This window comes from Gossypium hirsutum, chromosome A10, assembly GCF_007990345.1.
Source record: "Gossypium hirsutum isolate 1008001.06 chromosome A10, Gossypium_hirsutum_v2.1, whole genome shotgun sequence".
Lineage (NCBI taxonomy): Eukaryota > Viridiplantae > Streptophyta > Magnoliopsida > Malvales > Malvaceae > Gossypium > Gossypium hirsutum.
In genome coordinates, this window is record NC_053433.1 from 111,342,190 (window position 1) to 111,361,238 (window position 19,049).

A 19,049-nucleotide genomic window follows, 5' to 3' on the forward strand; every position below is an offset into this window, starting at 1 on the left:
AAAAGGAAAGGGAATCTTATACCCTCCACAAAGTTACCTTTTATCAAAGTATACTTTTGTTAATGGATCTCTACTCATTGCAACCCACCTTCTTTATTCTTATTTCAATAATTCATTAATCTAAATACATGAAATTAGAGGTATTCACGTTCCATTAAATTAAATTTAAATCGATTTCATACATAATATTAATATTATATACAATTACTCAAGTTCGGTAGGTTGAAACTATGGGTTCTAAGTTCACCTAATTACTCAATTTTATAAATGAACTATAACCAAATTAAACATATTTAATAATTGCGTTATATTGTAGTATGTTTAATTTCTATATGAAAGTTAAAAAATGTTAGTAAACTATTCGAAAGTTACTAGGCTATTAAATTTATTATTGTATGGCTTTCTCCATTTGCACTGTTTGCACCAATTAAAATCTTTTTTCCCCCTTCTCTTTTATAATTTAATTTTTCTTTTTTATGAAACAGTTTTGAACGTCACAAATCTACAAACCTGAATTCAAATAGGTTTCTTCTCTGATCTCCGAGATTAATTGTTAGATTGACTTGGATCTAAGATATGTTCTTCTTCTTGTCGATGGATATTGATCCGTTGTACCGGTTATTGAATCGTTGCTTGAAGCTCATTCGCAAACTTTAAAAAATAAAACCTAACAACCCAGTAACTGTTGAATAATTTGGTGACCATTTTATAACTTTTTGAAGTTCAGTAAGCAAAAGGTAAATTTACTAATAGTTTAGTAATCTCGGTATAATTTATCCCCAAAAAAGGTAGCATGTTAGAAACTTGAAAATGAATTTGAGTGAATTAAGTTGAAACTTTAAATATTAAAACTCAAACTTGACTCATATTTTAAATAAATATTTTATTTTAAATTCAATTTTCGAGATTAATATTTCTATCTATAACTTACTTTTCTGTATGCATCTATCATTGATTTTTGAAGTATTCATTGGAATAAGAAATATTTATTTACTTAAATTTAATAAATTTTAATTCAATCTTAAAATTTTCAATTTATTATTTAAAATATATTAAAAATATTTTCGAGTCTCCAAATCAACTTGTATTATTAAAAAAATATTTCAAATAAATATAGTTCCATGATAAGAATGCAATTGCAGCTCTTATTATTCTAGATTCCCTATGAAGAAAAAATAGAGAAATTCTTCCAACACAAAGAATTTTCTCATTAAATTTCTAACAACAATATTCCACTCTTAATTAATTTTAGTGCCCATATTCTTCTATTATATGGTTTTATGCTATTCTAAAAAATAAAGCTTGGATTGGACCCAACTTCAACTCGTATAATGACTTCTGTTGATAACCTATGCTTTTAACGGTCCAACTTACGTGAAATATGCTTAGTAATCACCTTTTTTTTTTCTTCCCAATATTCTCTTATCACCATCGAATTTAACATGTCATGCATAATTTTATTTTTATAATTACTTATAATATTACCTCAACTTTTAAATATAACAATTAATGATTAATGCATTTCAATACAAACTCATATTTTTTTGTCCTGACAATAATATTAATATCAACTAAATTAAAATTTAATCCACTTAATTGTGTTTTATTTATGATATTTTTAATTAAAATTCATAATATAATAAATTATAAATAAACCATAACTTATTTTGACTCATAAACAATTTTATATATTTCTTTTAAAAAGAAAATAATCGTGCTCAAAATGAATTATAGATATCTAATTAGCTTAGATCCGAATAACATATTTTGTAATTTAAATAAGTATAAATTTTATTTAAATGTATAATAAAATTAATATAAAATATTTTAAAATAATTTTATTGTTACTTTGAATAGTAAAATTGGGTTTTCGGGTCAATCCAACTTGACTTCAAAATCAAGTTGTGTAATTGCAAAATGAATCTTAAATCCCAATCTGTCAATTCCAATGGGAATAGTAGACGCAATAATAATTTATTGGGTAAATTAAAGTAAAGATCACTCAATTATAATTTTTTTTTATGATCCAACCATGAAAAGTTACAAAATAGCCACTCAACTATTCAATTTCATCTTTTTTTGTCACAAACTGGTTAAAGTAAAAATAGAAACGCCCAAAAACTTAAGATGATTGAATGACCAAAAAAAAGAAAATTGAATAGTTAAGTAACTATTTTGTAACTTTTTATAGTTAAATATCTATTAATGTAATTTACCCTATTTTTTTTAAACTTACAAATACAATTATTATAAAGTATAAGCTCAATTATAATTAATATATTTAAATAATTACAACCAGAATCAATAACCAAAACATATTTAAATTTAAATCAAAATAATGGGCATAAATGATAAGGTTTTGGACTGAAAACTTCCCACATGATTTAAATATAGCATGGGACTTGAACTCTCAATTTTGTCTTCATTGACAATAAGTAATATTTACTTCAAAAAATTATTTGTGATTTCCTTTGGAGGATGATACACTACTTATGGAGGAAATTTTCCGAATTTGAGATCAAGGTTTTGAACAATTCTTTTATTTATATAATAAAGACTTTAATGGTAGTCAAGTCAACAATCTAGAAGCTAACTTACTTACACATGAATATTTTTGAGAATTTATCAAAGCATGTGGTTGCCACGTAAGTTGCATAAATTTAAATGAATATATTCATTCCCATTTTGGAAGTAACAATAGCGATCAAGTTTACCAGAAAACAAAATCATTTCTAAGTATTAAAATAAATAAATTTATAAAAAAAATACTTAATTTAGCATTTATTTCTGTATTGAGATTTAAATTTTCTTTTTTATCAAATAATTATTAAGTTTAAAAATTAATTTAGACAAAATAAAAATTCAAATCTCAATATTAATATAAATAATGATTTAATCGAAAAAAAATATGATGCATGTAATAATAAAATAAATGGAGAAAGTAAGAAATATTTAAATAATGAAAGAAAAGGAAGAAATTGATGCGATTGGAGCCGGAGCCAATTGTCCTAAAAATGTTGGATGTGATGTGATCTTCCATTCGCCAAAGCAAAAGGGACTTTGTGATTTGGTACATTAAAGCTGCATTTTTTTAATATTTTTTTCTACTGTTTATGTTCATGTTGGGGTTTATGAATGTTTATTTTAATAATATTATATTTAAGATTTGAACGTAAATTTTTTAAAAAAAATATAATGTGTCTTATCATTTCACTTAGTCATGATGTAATATTTTACATAATTTTAATATATTTTATATTATATTTACGTAATTAATATAAAAAAAAGGAAAATGTAATATTTGGCAACCAAACATTGGTACATAGAAAGGTATGCAATATTTGTCAGCCATTTGACAGAGAAAAGTTTGATTGTTTGCCACTAAAAGATAGGACAGTGTCAAATCTGAAATTTGATAATACAAATAGATGCTACCAATGCTTTCTTTTTTTCCATTCCCCTATATTTAGATGCTAAAAAAGCTTGAGAAAATCAACAAATTAATGATGAAATTTACAAGTTAGATACTTAAATAAAATGCTAAATAATTACTTATAAATGGTTTAGAAGTAGGGTGTTTTGAATTGGAAAACTTTAAGAGTTTTTGGGGTTTCTATAACACATCTCCATTCTTAAACCAGCAAATGGTGTATTATTATGGAGAAAATGATTATAAAAAAGTGCATACGGTAATACTTCGTATTTATACTTACGGTTACTTAAAGGGGTTGTTAATCAAAAAGCGTTTATATTCTACGTTCATTTTAATTAACAACTAATTAAAATTTGAGATTTATAGGGAAAATTTGTGTTTTTATAGATAATATTCAATTATTTTTTTTTAACTTTCTTTGAAAACTTAGGGTTTTACATCCAATTATTTAGATTTTTATAAGAAAAAAAATGAGTTTTTACTTGTAAAGCCGTTTTATTCTTTAAATAAAATGCAAATTTCTTTCGATATTTAAAATAAATTTTTTTTAAAATTTAGCAACAAACTGTATAATTTATATGTAAAAAAAAACTTATCAAAATAGTACGTAGGATTGAATTATCTCTTTAAAGCAGCAAAAATATTTGCTTTTTTCACTATAAGAATTCAACCAAAACGTGCTTCGACTAACGGGGTCTTCCTTTTACCATATCCAGACAACAACAACAAGGTCAAACAATTCTCAAATCTCCAATAAATCCTGTAATGGCGGCCAACACCACCACCATTATTATTCTTCTTCTCGTTACAAACAAACCATTACTCCTCACTCTGACTTAGTCCCTTTGACAATATCCTTAAAAAAAAAAATAGACTATAGCTTTATCACTCTTATATATATGTATATGTAATATTAAAACAATAACAAAAACCTCCATTAAACCCATCTCTCTCTTCTCTTTATATAATATTTCTCTTGGTTTTTCGTTCCATTTTCACTTCTATTATGGACCCATTTTCTTTTTTGTCCTTTCTTTTCCATGCTCTGTGAAAGGTAGCAGCTTTGACATTAGAATCAACTTGAAGAACCATTTTTTTTAACTCGGGGGTTTTTTTTGTTGTGTTTTTTGGGTAAAAAAAATGGGTAGTAAATGGAGGAGAGTTAAGTTGAGTTTAGGCTTGAATCTTTGTGCTTATTTACCAAGAACTACAGATGGTGATGATGATGGTGATTATCATCCACTTCCTTCTAGTGAAAGATTATCTGATGCTGCTTTGTTACCTCCCTCAAACTGGGAAAATATGGTTCGTTGTAGGACAACAACTCCTTTGCCTTCTTCTCATTGTTTAAGGTTGCCTAAAAGTTTGTCTAAAAGTTCAAGCAAATCATCTAAGGTTTGGTTCAACTCTTTCTTCTAGTTTTTTTCCCCTTTGGATTGTTTCTTTTTCCTGTTTGGTTAGTGAGAAAATGTTGTAGTTTGATTGCGTTTTGCATTTTTTTTCTTGCATATGTTCTGTTTGATATTTTTTGTTTAGCTTTTGATATTAACTATTGATGCTGAAAATTTCTTGTTATGTTGGAACTTGGATTTTTTATTGAGGGGAAAATGTTGTTTTTTTTATGAATATATTTAGTATATTCAATTTTTTTTTAAATAATTTTCATACTTTTGAAAGTACATATACATCCTAGATTTTGACTAAGATAGCCTTAATTCAATTATTAAGGTTGTATTGTGTGTCTAATCATATTTTATTCTTATTTTAACATATGATTAAGTAGGGTGTATTGACCAAAGTTGTTGAACTTTGGATTTTTCCTTTGGGTTTGTGGGGTTAATACAAAAAGTTCCTTTCAGGACTATTTTCTATTGCATGGTTAAAGATGACTAAAAAAATATTGAGAAAGAAAAAAAATAACCTTTTTTTTATGAGCCTGATGTTGTGACATGTCTTACATAGATTCGAGTATAAATATTAGATACGCGTATATAATTTAGGACACGAAAAATAATACCTTAAATGTTTGTTGTGTATTTTGTTTCAGCAAACATGTTCGATATGTTTGATGAAGATGAAACAAGGAGATGGACATGCTATATTCACTGCAGAGTGCTCACATTCGTTCCACTTCCATTGCGTTGCTTCGCATGACAATCAAGTCTGTCCGGTTTGTCGATCGAAATGGAAAGAAATCCCGATCCGGAGCCCCGGTTTGGATCCTGGAGGATGGTCACGAAACGATGCTTTGATGGATGTAGCCCACCGGTTGCCTGTACCTCAACGTAATTTAAATCAATGGCACATTCGAGGTCCCGAGCCAGGTGTTTTCAACGATGATGAATCCTTGGATCATCTACCTGTGATTGCTGAAAGTAACAATACCTTGGATAACACGTCTGATACAACAATAAAGATCGAAACGTATCCAGAGGTTTCAACCGCACCGAGGTCCCATTCTTATGATGATTTCACAATTCTTGTTCATCTTAAGGCTGCTGTCATGGCTGCAATTCGAAATCCTAGTCTGAGTGGAGGTCAGGTTAACTTGTTGCAATCTCGAAGTCCTCGTGCTCCAGTTGACCTTGTAACGGTGCTTGATATTAGTGGTAGCATGTCCGGTACTAAGCTTGCGTTACTAAAACGAGCAATGGGATTTCTCATACAAAACCTCGGTTGCAATGATAGACTCTCGGTCATTGCCTTCTCCTCAAATGCTCGCCGCCTCTTTCCACTCCGTCGGATGTCTGACATAGGGCAGCAGCAGGCACTTCGAGCTGTTAATTCTGTGATTGCAAATGGTGGTACCAACATTGCAGAAGGTCTAAGAAAAGGTGCCAAGGTAATGGAAGATCGGACTGAAAAGAATCCAGTTTCCAGCATTATACTTTTGTCTGATGGGCAGGATACAGTCAATGGCGTGCGTCCGAACTCGTCTTACCCCAACTATGGGTCGCTCGTTCCCATTTCTATACGCAGTGGTGACAACAGAGAATTTCAGATTCCAGTCCACACTTTCGGTTTTGGTACAGATCATGATGCTTCATTGATGCATTCGATTTCGGAGATCTCTGGAGGGACGTTTTCTTTTATAGAAACTGAAACTATGATCCAAGATGCACTTGCACAATGCATCGGAGGTCTTTTAAGCGTTGTGGTTCAAGAGCTACAAGTGTGTGTAGAGTGCATGAATCCGAATCTCTGCCTGAGTTCACTTAAAGCTGGAAGTTATCGAAGCCATGTTTCAGCTGATGGAAAAACCGGATTGATCGATGTTGGGGATCTCTATGCCGACGAAGAGAGGGATTTCTTGGTATCGGTTAAAGTACCAGCTGAGTCCTCTCAATGTGAAACATCATTACTAAAGGTGAAATGTGTTTATAGTGATCCTTTAACGAAAGAAATGACATCTACGGAGAGTGGTGTCGTCCGGATTCAAAGACCTAAAATAGCCGGGCAAGAAGAAGTGTCAATCGAAGTAGATAGGCAACGCAATAGGTTCCGAGCAGCAGATGCAATGGTGGAGACAAGAACCGCAGCCGAGCAAGGAGATCTTGCCGGTGCTGTTTCAATCCTCGAAAATTGCCAAAGGGTATTGTCCGAGACTGTTTCCGCCAAATCTCGGGACCGACTTTGGGTTGCATTGGATGCGGAGCTCAAGGAGATGGAAGAAAGAATGGTAAGTAGGCATGTATACGAGGTATCTGGGAGAGCATATATTCTTTCGGGACTGAGCTCGCACTCATGGCAAAGAGCCACCACGAGAGGCGACTCCACCGATGGTTCAAGCTTGGTTCAGGCATATCAAACGCCATCAATGGTTGAAATGCTAACTCAATCTCAGGCATTTTTATTGAGTAGTCCATCAACACAAGGGCTTCTTCAATCACTATGGTCACAACCAAAGCCAAGGTAATATTGGAAGTTTTTAGGGCAAAATAACAAGGAGCAGCAAATAGAAGCCAAACTACACGTATGTTACTACGAGTGCCTGCAATCATATCCAACATTTGTGTTCGACACTTGTGTCAAATGTATATCCGAATAAGTATGAGAATAACTCTTCAATGAAATACATGTATCCAACAGTCATACGGTTATATCTTTAGCTCCGGTAACATAGGTTTCAGATATTTTTTATCTTTATGATATATGCATGGATGAGATGAAATTTATTAAATTAAATTTACTAAAATTGTCAATTTTTAGAACATACATATATTTTTTGATCGAAATATTTTTTGACCTATAGAAAGATATATTTTTTAACTTTGAAATGCATTTTAAACAATCTCGTTTTACTTAAAATTTTAACCTTGTATTTTTGAGTCCCTAAATTATAGTGGAAAAATAATATTTAACCACAAAATTGAAAAAATTTGAAATTTTCAAAAAATTTGATAAATAATTAAGAAAATATTTTATGGTTGAAATTTAGTTTCCAAAATTTTTAGATCTTAGATTCATTAATTGTATAGGCATTTCGCAAAATTTTATAATTTTAGCACATCGGTAACATTAAGAACTAAAAGTTTGTATTTGAATTCTTCTTTGATTCTTAGTTTTGCTTTAAAAAAATAAAGAAACTATTGTGAAAAACTGCAAAATAAAAGAAATCTTAAGACCAAGAATGAAACCTAAAAGCTCGAAAAATTGCTAAAATCATAAAATCGTAAAATTTTAGCATAATAGAATCAATATAAAAAAAGGTTAGGAATTAAAGAAAAATTCAGATTTATCCAAAATTTTGAAAAACTAAGAAATAATTTGAATTTTTAATTCTTGATGTTCCCGACGTGTTAAAATTAAAAAATTGTGGGTTGCTTTCATAATTAATGAATTTAAGATACATAAATTTTTATCACTAAATTCCAACAGTAGGTTTTTGTTTTTTTTTTTAAATTTTTTTCTACTTTATTGGCTGGAAATATTTTTTTTACTGTAATCTAATGCTGTTTAGGGATAAAAGTTAAAGTCGAAATAAAGTTCTTTACCACTATGAAATTAAACAATGTAAATTTTTCTGGGCAAAAAAAAAATTCAAGGCACTAAAAAAATTTTCAACAAGAAATTTAATGAAGTACAAGTTTAGAGATTCATTTCTAAATCCGTATTTGAGAAAATGTTAAAGACAGAGTGTCAAAAACATGTACTTCATTAAAAATAAAGAGATTAATTTCTATAATTTAAAGCCTAATGAACTTTTGACTATGTACAAATACTGCCTAAAGCAACAAAGGACTTGCCTTTGTTAGTTTTTTTTAAGAACCTGTAATCCAGACTCACCATTGTTGAGGTTTCCTCTGAGCTTTTGCTAGGGGCTTTGATTTTTTTGAATCAGAAGGCAGCTTTTTACCTTTTTCGGATCAATGGACTTAGACTTCGATCGAAACCCCAATTTTTTCAAGAAAAGGTTCCAACCACGCTTTGCTTTCACCAACTTTTCAAGTTCTTCCTTCATGCCCGAGCATTCTTTCTCAAGTACCGAAACCCGCTCCATTATGTCATCAGCCTCCACCAAATGGTCTCGAACAGCTCCAACACGTGTGTTGTTTCCAGCGTTATCGAGATTCCCATTTGGATTTTGTGAGTTTTCGAGGTTGTCCGTGACAAATAACCAACCGGCAATGGATGTGCGAAGCCGAAGTTGTTCAAAAAATAGGACTTGGACAATGACTCGGAGTGGTAGCCTCTCGTTCTGGGTTGCGTGAGTACTGGCTTCCAATGAGAGCTTCTGGCAGTTCATAAGGCTGCATATTTGTTCCCTCTCGGAATCTGTCAGCCATGGATGTGCCTGGATGAAAAGTAATAAACGGTGAAGCTAAGACGAAATGTAATGGCAATACAAAGATTATTTTGCAGGCATTTCTTCCATGGATTCAGGTGTGAGTAGCTGTGCTGATAAGGATATGAAATATTGAAATTATTAATAGGAATGAATGCATAATCATAGTTTTTCAATCCAGTGATTCGAAACGAATGATCAAATTTGGTGATGAACCAAGAACTAGGAAGATTCTTACCTTAAGGTATATGTCGATTGCACGATAAATTCCGTCGTTTAATGGTCTGGCATAATCGGGAATAACAGCAGCAAGTGACTGAAACTTTGGCAACTTCAAATTAACATCAGGTGCCACTTCAGCCAGGTATCCATCCACCAAGGTAGCCACCATTGTCATTGGGGTCAATGGATGGGAACCTCCCATAAGCTGCCCCTCATCAATGATATAATTCGAAGGGTCGAGCGGCTCGTTATCTACGCGAGCAAAATGATCAAGAATCCGCTGAACACAGTCAATGTCGTAAAGGGTTTCCATGGAGTACCCGACATTCGGTATCAGAAGATCTTCCAAAGCAGCTTGATCCAGCTGAGCCCCAATCTGTTTCTCTAGCTTGTCTTGACACGATGGCCTCGCCTGTAAAACCATTGATGTTCGGAGAAGCCTCAACAAGAAATTTGTTGGGGTGGCACCCTTTTGAGTGGGTACCAATGCCACTATTTCTTCAAGGAGATTCCTTTGATCTGCATCGGATGGGTGAGACACAAGTGATCTAGGGGCTGCATGGTCTCGGCCCTGGAAGCTTGATTGCCTACACAACAACGAAAGATGCCTCTTAGCGTAGTGGACAACGGAACCGGCAATCCTCTCTGGCTTCATGCCTCTTGATTCGACAGCTAGAATCAACCTTTTATACGACGATAATCTAAGCAAGGACGCATCTTCATACCACCAATCCTCACTCAATGGTTGTGGTTTGGCTGTCGAACATATTCCATTCCATAAGACATGATTGCCTTCAGGACATTGTGCGATGCCGTTTTCCGGCAGAGGCCAACTAAACAAATTCGTATCAGCACAAGCTTTCATTGCCAAGGAATCAATGCATCGCGAAAAAATATGAAGCTCTTCTGAATACGGTAGAAACTCTTTGCAGGTTTCAAGAGCTTTGATCGTGTCCGTCCAATGACCAAACATTTCGTTCAGAAAACTTTCGCTTAGCATTATAAGATTTCCATCCCCGCGATCTTCAGTCATTTGAAGATACTCGGCAGCACAACGAATACCTACTATATTCAGCGCAGTGAGCTCTAATCTAATGCCATAGCAGAATTTGGCTACAAGCAAAAAGGTCTTGGCTCCACCAGGTAAGTCATGAAATTGCAGGACACACTTTTCGTCATCCTCACTGGAATAATCGTTAATTCGATTCTCAATTACTTGGCTTCTTGACAGCAAAGGAAACTGATTAACAAGGCGAAAATCAAGAAAAGGGAAAAGACAATCTGATTAGTAAAGGAATAAGGCATTCCATTGACAATATCTTTAATGAATGAAAGTAGGAAGCATTCTTCTACAACGATATGAACCAAGGTAAGCACCTTGTGAAGATGGAAGGCCATTTCTCCTACTTCGACAACAAGATCGCTCGGAAGACCGGTCGAGCACAACCTGAAAGACGAAATACAGGATCATATTGTAATACGAAACGCGAAAAAGGGCAAAAATAATGGAGAAACAAGCTGCCAATTCAATCATGGAACTAATGCCAGTATTCAAGAAAAATTCAAACACAGACACATACAGGTAAACCAGAATTGAACCCATATCGCATTTACTGATTTCACACTCTTATTTCACTCTTCATATATTAAAAAGAAAACCATAAATCCATGAACCCTAAATCCTAATTATCAGCACAGAATACAAATAGGTATCAAACAAAATTCTGCATATTAACAATAAAACCAAAATATCCATCTAAGCACATTTCAATCTCTTTTTTTTTTTTCATTGGGAATTAGAAACACCTAACCATCAAAAACCCAAAATTCTAACTTAAAAATGATAATAACAAGTAAAATAGAAAGTTACTTGTAACTCAAGAAACAAACAGTTAAACCCATATTTTTTAGGAAATTTAGAAAAAAAAATCGAAACAGTTAACCAAGCAAGAATGAAACTACAGAAAAATGGAAGAAATTACCAGGTTTGGCCGTCACGGTGAAAGACTTCTGATTTCGATCCCAACTTCATGGTCATGCTTGCCATTTTTTTTCACTTGAATCCAAACGTTTACACTCTCACCTTAAATTTTAAAAAAAAAACTGAAAGAAACAAAGTGAAATGAAAATAGAAATGATTTCTACGTTACACTAAACAATAAATTCTTTTTAAAAAAATAGTAAATAATATTCATAAAAAGGAAGAAAAATTAAAAGAAAATGGGAAATAAGGGAAGTCCCGAGTCTTAAGGGGAAGGAATATCCAGGCAGTTCCTTGTTGCAACTTACGTGAAATTTGACAAAAAAGAAAAAATCTTTACAGATAAATATCAAAATTATATATACATAAATTTTAATTTTGTATAATTTATATATAAAATTTTGAGTTAATTTAATTCTTACACATTATTAACACAATTATTAATATAATATTATTTTTTATTTATATATTGCATACAGAAAAAATTATATTTGTCAAATATAAAAATAAATTAATGTATTTATATATTTGAATGTGTATAATTAAATCAAAATTAAAATTTCATATATACATTTAAACCATAATCATAATTTAATGCATATAATTACACCAAATTAAAATTCATATATCAAATTACACATTAAATTGAAATCCATGTATAATTTTAAGATTTATAACTAATACTTATATATCATTAACAAATTACTATATTGAATATTGAATTGAAAATAATTAATAAAATGAAGAAGATAAAAATCAACCGATAAAAATAAAATTATTTCCAAACACCGCAAGATTTAAAAAATGATATTTATTGCAAAAGATGGTAAAATTATTTCCATTGTTATTTATTTTAATAATTAATTAAAATATAAATATTTTTAATTATTTAATTTTAATTCAAGTTAAATCTAAAAAAATTTAAAAGACTTGCATTTTAAGGCCCATTACATACAAGCCAAGTCAGCAGGGTTAGTACCTCGGCACATAAACTTTAATTTTAATTGGTAAAAAGACATCTTTAGATTTCGGAATTGAGCAAATTAGTCCCTATAAAAAAATTGGAGCAATTTAATTTTGTAAATTTTGAAAGTGAGCAATTAAGGACAATTAAGCACCGTGTTAATGTCTTTCGTCAATTGTGCATAGTTTTTATTAGTATAATAACAAATTTAGCCGTCGAAGTTTACATATTTTGTTAATTTGGTCTTGATTCTAAAAAGTTCAACAAATTTAGTCTCGGTATTTACACATTGACAAAAAAATTATGGCCTAAATTTGTAAAATTATGAAAAAATTGATAGAATGTGTAAATTATGAGAGCTAAATTTGTTATTATACCAATCAAATTTATGTAAAATTGACTAAAACATTAACGCCATGATTAATTGTCATTAGTTGTGCACTTTTGAAATAGATAAGGATTAGTTTATTGCGGTTTTTCTAGAGGGACTAATTTGATCGATATTCTAATTAAGAGAGACCTAACAGATTTTTTACCATTTAATTTTAACATATTTTTAAATTATATTTAAATCTCGGTAGTCCTTAACAAATTATTCACATTAATAGAATATTAAATGTCTAAATTTACACCAAAACGCATCATATCAATTAAATTAACATTGAATCAATATAAATTTTTAGGTCAAATAATTTTATTAGTCCTTTTACTATGCATAAGTTACAGATTTGGTTTTTTCACTTTAAAAATTGATATTTTTAATTTCTGTACCTTTCAAAATTTAAAAATTTAGTCTTAACTAAACGATAATTGCTAAATTCATTAAATTAAATTATGTCATTTTCAAAATTTTATATGCCCTTAAGACTAATAAGATAAAAAGATCTCTCGAGTCCCTCTCAATTTTGTAATTGAGAAATTTGGTCCCTCTAAAAAATTAGAGTAATTCAATCCTTGTCAATTTCAAAAGTGAGAAACTAAGGATAATTAATCACAAATTAATGTTTTTCATAAATTGTATATGATCTTGATTGGTATACTAACAAATTTAACCCTAAAATTTTACACATTCAGTCAAATTGGTCTTATTTTAACAAATTTATCCCACAACATTTTGTAAATATGTAAATGTTGAGGCAAGATTTGTTGAGTTTTTTTTTTAGAATAAGGCCAAAATGACAAATATGTAAAATTGAAAGTTAATTTTTTATTATATCAATCAAAATTATTTTCAATTGACGGAAGATATTAATATTTTGATTAATTATTCTTAGTTGCTCACATTTGAAATTGACAAAATTTAGAAGGACTAATTTACTCAATTTTTATATTAAGAGGGAGTGGAGAGTTTTTTTCCCTACTAATAACAAGAAGAAAAGAAAAAGGTTAACCCAAACCATGAAAAGAAGCCCATAAAGCTGCCCCAACGAACAATACCTCTGTCCCTCTCTCTCTCACTCTTGAGTCTTTGTACTGAAGTCCTCCTTCGATCTTAGCCTAAAGCCGAGGACAGTGTTACAAGTCTCTCGTCAACAGCAATGGAGGCTTGGATCAGAGCTAGAGTAACCTTAGCTCTCACTTTATTCGCTCTTTTATTCTTCGTCTCCAGATCTTCTCCTCCACGTCAATTTGTAATCTCCAACGCCGAGCGTAGAGTAAACACCGTATCTTTTTCTTCTTCTGCTTTTTTTTTTTTGATCTTAAATTGTTCGACATTGTCGAAATTATTTTATCCGCTTTAGAAGGAATGATTTTGAGTTAGAGTATATGTGAATTATATTTAAATTTCTCCAATTGAAAAAAAAGGAGGAAACGTAAAATTAACGCTTGATTACAGTTCTTTCTTTTTCAATATTTATTTTTTTATTCGAATTGTCGAAACTATGATTTAAGATTATATAATTTTACTTTTTTGATAACAAAAAGATTTTGAGTCAGAGTATATATGAAATTGAATTTTAATTGATCCAATTGTAATAATATTGTGACATTAATGCTTGATTACAGCTCTTTCTTTCTTTTCTTATCCTAAGTTTTTATTCGAAATTTTCGAATTTATGAATTTTTTTTTTCCTTAAGGAATTGATTTTGAATGAGACTATATGAATTTGTACTGTAAATGCTCCTATTGCCCAAAAAAAAAAAAGTAACATTAATGCTTGATTACAGCCCTTTCTTTTATTTTAATCTTTATTTTTTATTTGAAATTGTTGAAATTATGATTTACGATTCTAGATTCTTTTTGTGTGTGTGGGGGGGGGGTGGGGGGATAAGGAAATGATTTTGGGTGTGAATATATATGAATTTATGTTTTAATTGATCCAGTTGTAAAAATAATGTAAAATTGATGCTTGATTTTAATTTTTTCTTTAATTTAGCTTTCCTTTTACCTGATTTACGTGGATTTTGTCAGTTGTTTTTGCTTCTTAGTTGTTTGATTATTTAAGATATTGTTTTTGGTTGATGCAGATTGACTTGAGCTCCCACATTATTAATGTTCACTTGACTTTGAAGGTAATTTCTTTCTTTAATGCTGCCAATTTATTGATTTCCTAATGACTTTATATTTATTGACATATATGAATTATTGTTTAAATGATTGAAAGAATATCTCCTCAGAAAAAAAAAGATTGAAAGGAAAAGAATATTAACACATAGAGGATGAGGTTTATAAACGGGGTCTCGATTTCATCTACCCAAACATAACATTCAAATATTTGCATGATGATATGGAGAACTGAATTACCGAATCTCTAGATTTCTAATATTTGCATGTAGTAATGGTTATGATAACATATGAGTCTCTTTTAGGTCGAGAATACTGGTACTAGACCTGCTTCAGAAGTTGTTCTTGCTTTGACCCCCACTGAAGTTGACCATCTAGCAATGGTTGATGCATTAGCAATTAAAGGAAAGCGGAAGAAGACTACTTCAGTTCATCTTGAAGTAAAACCAACTGAACTGCCTGATGCACCACCTATTGACGCTAAATATTTTACTATTTATTTGGCTGATCCATTAAATTCAGGAGAAAGCACAACGCTGGAAGTGTTGTACGTGTTCATGCACTTCCTAGAGCCTTTTCCAGCAGAGATAGCCCAATCAGAATCTCAGTTAGTATTTTATCATGATACTGCATTAATATTGTCGCCGTATCATATTAAGCAACAAACAACTTTTATTAAGACACCAAGTACCAAGGTCGAATCGTTCATAAGGGTGGAACCTACAAACCGTGTCGGCACTGAAATAAAGTATGGGCCATATGAGGACTGTCCTCCATACTCTATTTCTCCAATTCATGTACACTTTGAGAATAATAGCCCATTTGCTGTCGTTGAAGAGCTTGTTCAGGAAATCGAAATATCACATTGGGGCAACATTCAGGTCACAGAGCATTACACGTTAGTTCATGCAGGTGCCCGGCACAAAGGTGTTTTTTCAAGGTAGGGTAGCTACTGCCTCCTATGGTTCAGCTTAAAAGTTCATCAAGAACAAAAGCACCTTCTTTAAGGTTGATTTGATCATTCACTTTCTGCTGTGTACTATTTGCAGGGTTGATTACCAATCAAGGCAATTTTCTAATGGTGCATCTTCATTTAGATACCTTCTGGCAAGATTACCAGCTAGGGTTCATTCTGTCTACTACCGGGATGAAATAGGAAACATCTCATCCTCACATCTGCGTACAAATTCTTTGAAGGTATTCAGATATGTTTTTCTTGTATTTTCTCTTGTCCCTTGCAGCAAAAAGTTGTTTTGAACACTCAAATTACTCTCCTAGAAAACTTTGAATTCATGTACGAGTTATTCCTAGAAATTTATACATTGTACTCTTGTTCGTTGGATGTTCTGACCAATTAGATGGCTAAATCCCTTCATTTTTATCCTCCTTGATGGTGTTTCAGTTTCTTCTTGATATAAATTGGGAACATTTGTTTTGGAAAGATGGGTTTTGATTCATTCCCACATTTTTTTTTCATAGAATACAGCATACATTTAGAATGGGAGAAGGTCCATTGCACTTTGTGCTTTAAATGCAAGGTGTTTTGATTATTCTGTTGCTAATGTAGTTTCCAGTTTTATGATCATGCATTTACATCTTAATGCGGCCATTGCCATCATTCCTGTTGAGGCAAATGTCAGAGTAATATGAAAGGTTTTATTTATGCTTTTTTCGGCATCACTACTGTTTTTGTCTGTGTATTATGACTAAATTTATGCTTTTACAGTCGGAGCTGGAAATTGAGCCACGTTATCCTTTATTTGGAGGTTGGAAAGCAACTTTTGTTATTGGTTATGGGCTACCATTACAAGATTTTCTTTTCGAGTCATCTGATGACAAGCGTTACCTTAACTTTACCTTTGGATGCCCCCTTATTGGGATGGTGGTTGACAAGTTAACCATAAAAGTGGGTTTAGTAGAATGATCTTGGATTCATCTTGTTTAAATTACTTGTTTATAGTTGTTGCTTTAGTCCTTTTGTCCATAATGTTAAACATATATCTTATCATACCAGAACTAATATGTTACTTTTCAGGTTGTGCTACCCGAGGGGTCAACAGACCCTTCCCCCGTGGTTCCCTTCCCTGTGGAGCATCGCCTTGAGGTAGTTATTCTGAATATAACACTTTCTGTCTCTCATAATTTGGTGCACTTGCAAAGGTAGTTTGTGCTGCATATAAATTTTTGTGCCTACAATGACGATGACGTCAATGTTTTCTTTTGACAAAATTTGTGAGCAGCTTTGAGTACTACGTTAAGAAATGTTGTCTTGCAATATGAAGGCTTTGCACTTATGCGTATAGTTGCAGGAGACTTGTATTCCGTGTTGACCGAGATGCACTCCAATTTAATCATGCAGGCTAAATATTCTTCTCTTGATGTTATTGGAAGGACTGTGGTGGTCTTGGAAAAGAAAAATTTTGTTCCCATGCATAACTCTCATTTCCAGGTAATTTATCACCTTTTCTACTAGCTTTATATGTTTTTGCAATGGCGTCAATTTTATCATTGTCCATAATATTTCATCTCCTTGAGGTATTGTGCATTGGTGGATAGAACACCATACTAAGTGACACTTTCGAATCATGATGATTGAAATACATATGAAACTATTTTTGTGGAGGCTGTTATACTCTTATTAGTTAAGCCAACTATTGCAGCATATGAATAACAAGAGGCATACAATTAACCGTGCAACTTGGCAATTTCATTTATAGATATTTTTTACTTGTTTTACATTTTAGACAATATACCAATTTATCTAAGATATAGAGTCAAACCCTAGAGTTGAAGATTCCAGAGATCGGCTTTGATGAATACAATTGTTCCGGCCAAAATCTTTTCTTTGCTTATGCTTTCTAGGTAATTCTATGAAGACGCTATATGTTTGTCTTCATTAAACTATAAGCTTATGTACTAGGAAATGATTCATGCTCTTGGACTGTTTGGGGTTTAACAATTTGGTCCAACCTAGTGAACAAGCCTAGTGATATTAGCCACTATATTGGGCTTCGTTCTGTAGACAAACCCACATTAAGACGATTTATCGGTTGTGTCGTATGTTATTTCTTCATCGGTGGTGTTTAGTGGACCGAGTAACGTTCTTCAACCTCGTGTCTTTTCATTTACCCCCTCTTTGGCAGGTTTACTACACCTTCAACCCAATCTTCATGCTTGCCGAGCCTCTGATGTTGGCATCCGCATTCTTCATGTTTTTCGTGGCTTGTGTTGCTTACATACACATCGATCTTTCCATACGTAAGTGAGCTTTGCTGTAATCACAACGGTAAGTTAGCAGATAGTTCCGAATCTTCTCTCTTAAGCCTGCAGTAAAGCTGCTTTACCAGGTTAGAGCAGACCCCAACTCCGTAAATAGGAATTTCTTAGCAACTATTTTGCATGCTAAAGTTCCGAAAATTTTTTCCGATGAAATTAGTAGTTTTTTTTTTTAAATATCGTAATTTACAATGAAATAATTATTTCATTATATTTTGTCATTTTTGTTGGCAAAAACTATCCCTTTCCATTTTACTTTTTTTGTCTCTTTCTTCATTTTACCTTCGACTTCAATAATTTTGTATTTTCATTTGTGAGATAATTTTATTAATTTAAAATAATAAACATTTTCCCCATTATTTTATAACAAACTAATATAAACTAATATATGTTATTATGAAAAGAAATTTTAATTCACCATTCCTTGAATTAACTACTTTTAGATTATTTATTTTAAATTTTAAATTTTAATTACTTTAATTTAAAAATGTTAAATTTTTTTATTTTATATAATAAAATATCGGAAGATAATTTTAATATTTTATTAAATGAATTTATAAATTCACATATTTTTAATAATTTCGTTAAAGTAAAATAATTTAAAAATTTCTATTATATATTATTTTTAATATAATGTTCTTAATAGTTATTTTCTATTCTTACCTCATTGCTACAACTGGGTTTAAATTTAAACATACACCCTACTGCTGTTTTGAATCTCACAATTACAGTATTCAATCTCACCATTATATTAATTAATTTTATCACTACTGTTGTTTTTAACTTTATTGGAGGTAAACACATTACCCATCCAAATTAAGATTAAGCTTTTCATAGTCTAATCGCAAAACAAAACAATGATGTACGGATCGCCACTTAAAA

At 31.4% G+C, this 19,049-nt stretch overlaps 3 protein-coding genes across 4 annotated transcripts; 2 read left to right on the forward strand and 1 right to left on the reverse strand.

Annotated features, from left to right (window-relative positions):
- Positions 1–4,128: 4,128 nt before the first annotated feature.
- On the forward strand, positions 4,129–7,566 carry LOC121207716 (E3 ubiquitin-protein ligase WAV3). The gene is made up of 2 exons (XM_041078085.1): positions 4,129–4,828; positions 5,481–7,566. Exons 1-2 carry the CDS (start codon positions 4,574–4,576, stop codon positions 7,347–7,349), a joined length of 2,124 nt encoding a protein of 707 aa, XP_040934019.1. The 5' UTR covers positions 4,129–4,573; the 3' UTR covers positions 7,350–7,566.
- Positions 7,567–8,383: 817 nt separating this feature from the next.
- On the reverse strand, positions 8,384–11,612 carry LOC121207717 (BTB/POZ domain-containing protein At5g03250). Its single transcript, XM_041078086.1, has 4 exons — positions 11,423–11,612; positions 10,818–10,887; positions 9,457–10,680; positions 8,384–9,227 (listed from the first exon to the last, which is right to left on the reverse strand). The coding sequence occupies exons 1-4, from the start codon at positions 11,485–11,487 to the stop codon at positions 8,748–8,750; spliced, it is 1,839 nt and encodes a 612-aa protein (XP_040934020.1). The 5' UTR covers positions 11,488–11,612; the 3' UTR covers positions 8,384–8,747.
- A 2,171-nt stretch (positions 11,613–13,783) lies between these two features.
- On the forward strand, positions 13,784–18,405 carry LOC121207719 (dolichyl-diphosphooligosaccharide--protein glycosyltransferase subunit 1B). 2 transcript variants are annotated; one of them, XM_041078087.1, is made up of 8 exons: positions 13,784–14,040; positions 14,855–14,899; positions 15,197–15,831; positions 15,941–16,088; positions 16,618–16,797; positions 16,927–16,995; positions 17,251–17,340; positions 18,035–18,405. In XM_041078087.1, exons 1-8 carry the CDS (start codon positions 13,924–13,926, stop codon positions 18,155–18,157), a joined length of 1,407 nt encoding a protein of 468 aa, XP_040934021.1. In that variant the 5' UTR covers positions 13,784–13,923; the 3' UTR covers positions 18,158–18,405. The 2 variants fall into 2 exon arrangements, with proteins under 2 accessions (XP_040934021.1, XP_040934022.1); XM_041078088.1 differs by lacking the exon at positions 18,035–18,405 and having other exon boundaries at positions 17,132–17,292.
- The last annotated feature ends 644 nt before the right edge of the window (positions 18,406–19,049 follow it).

What these genes read in the sequence shown, in the direction of transcription:
- LOC121207717 (XM_041078086.1), bottom strand. Translation starts at nt 11,487, where the DNA reads ATGGCAAGCATGACCATGAAGTTGGGATCGAAATCAGAAGTCTTTCAC. An exon ending in CACCGTGACGGCCAAACCTG is followed by an intron (nt 10,888 to 11,422) that starts GTAATTTCTTCC and finishes TTCGTCTTTCAG; the next exon opens with GTTGTGCTCGACCGGTCTTC. An exon ending in TGGCCTTCCATCTTCACAAG is followed by an intron (nt 10,681 to 10,817) that starts GTGCTTACCTTG and finishes CTTGTTAATCAG; the next exon opens with TTTCCTTTGCTGTCAAGAAG.
- LOC121207719 (XM_041078087.1), top strand. Translation starts at nt 13,924, where the DNA reads ATGGAGGCTTGGATCAGAGCTAGAGTAACCTTAGCTCTCACTTTATTC. An exon ending in ATGTTCACTTGACTTTGAAG is followed by an intron (nt 14,900 to 15,196) that starts GTAATTTCTTTC and finishes AGTCTCTTTTAG; the next exon opens with GTCGAGAATACTGGTACTAG. An exon ending in TTGACAAGTTAACCATAAAA is followed by an intron (nt 16,798 to 16,926) that starts GTGGGTTTAGTA and finishes GTTACTTTTCAG; the next exon opens with GTTGTGCTACCCGAGGGGTC.
- LOC121207716 (XM_041078085.1), top strand. Translation starts at nt 4,574, where the DNA reads ATGGGTAGTAAATGGAGGAGAGTTAAGTTGAGTTTAGGCTTGAATCTT. An exon ending in GTTCAAGCAAATCATCTAAG is followed by an intron (nt 4,829 to 5,480) that starts GTTTGGTTCAAC and finishes ATTTTGTTTCAG; the next exon opens with CAAACATGTTCGATATGTTT.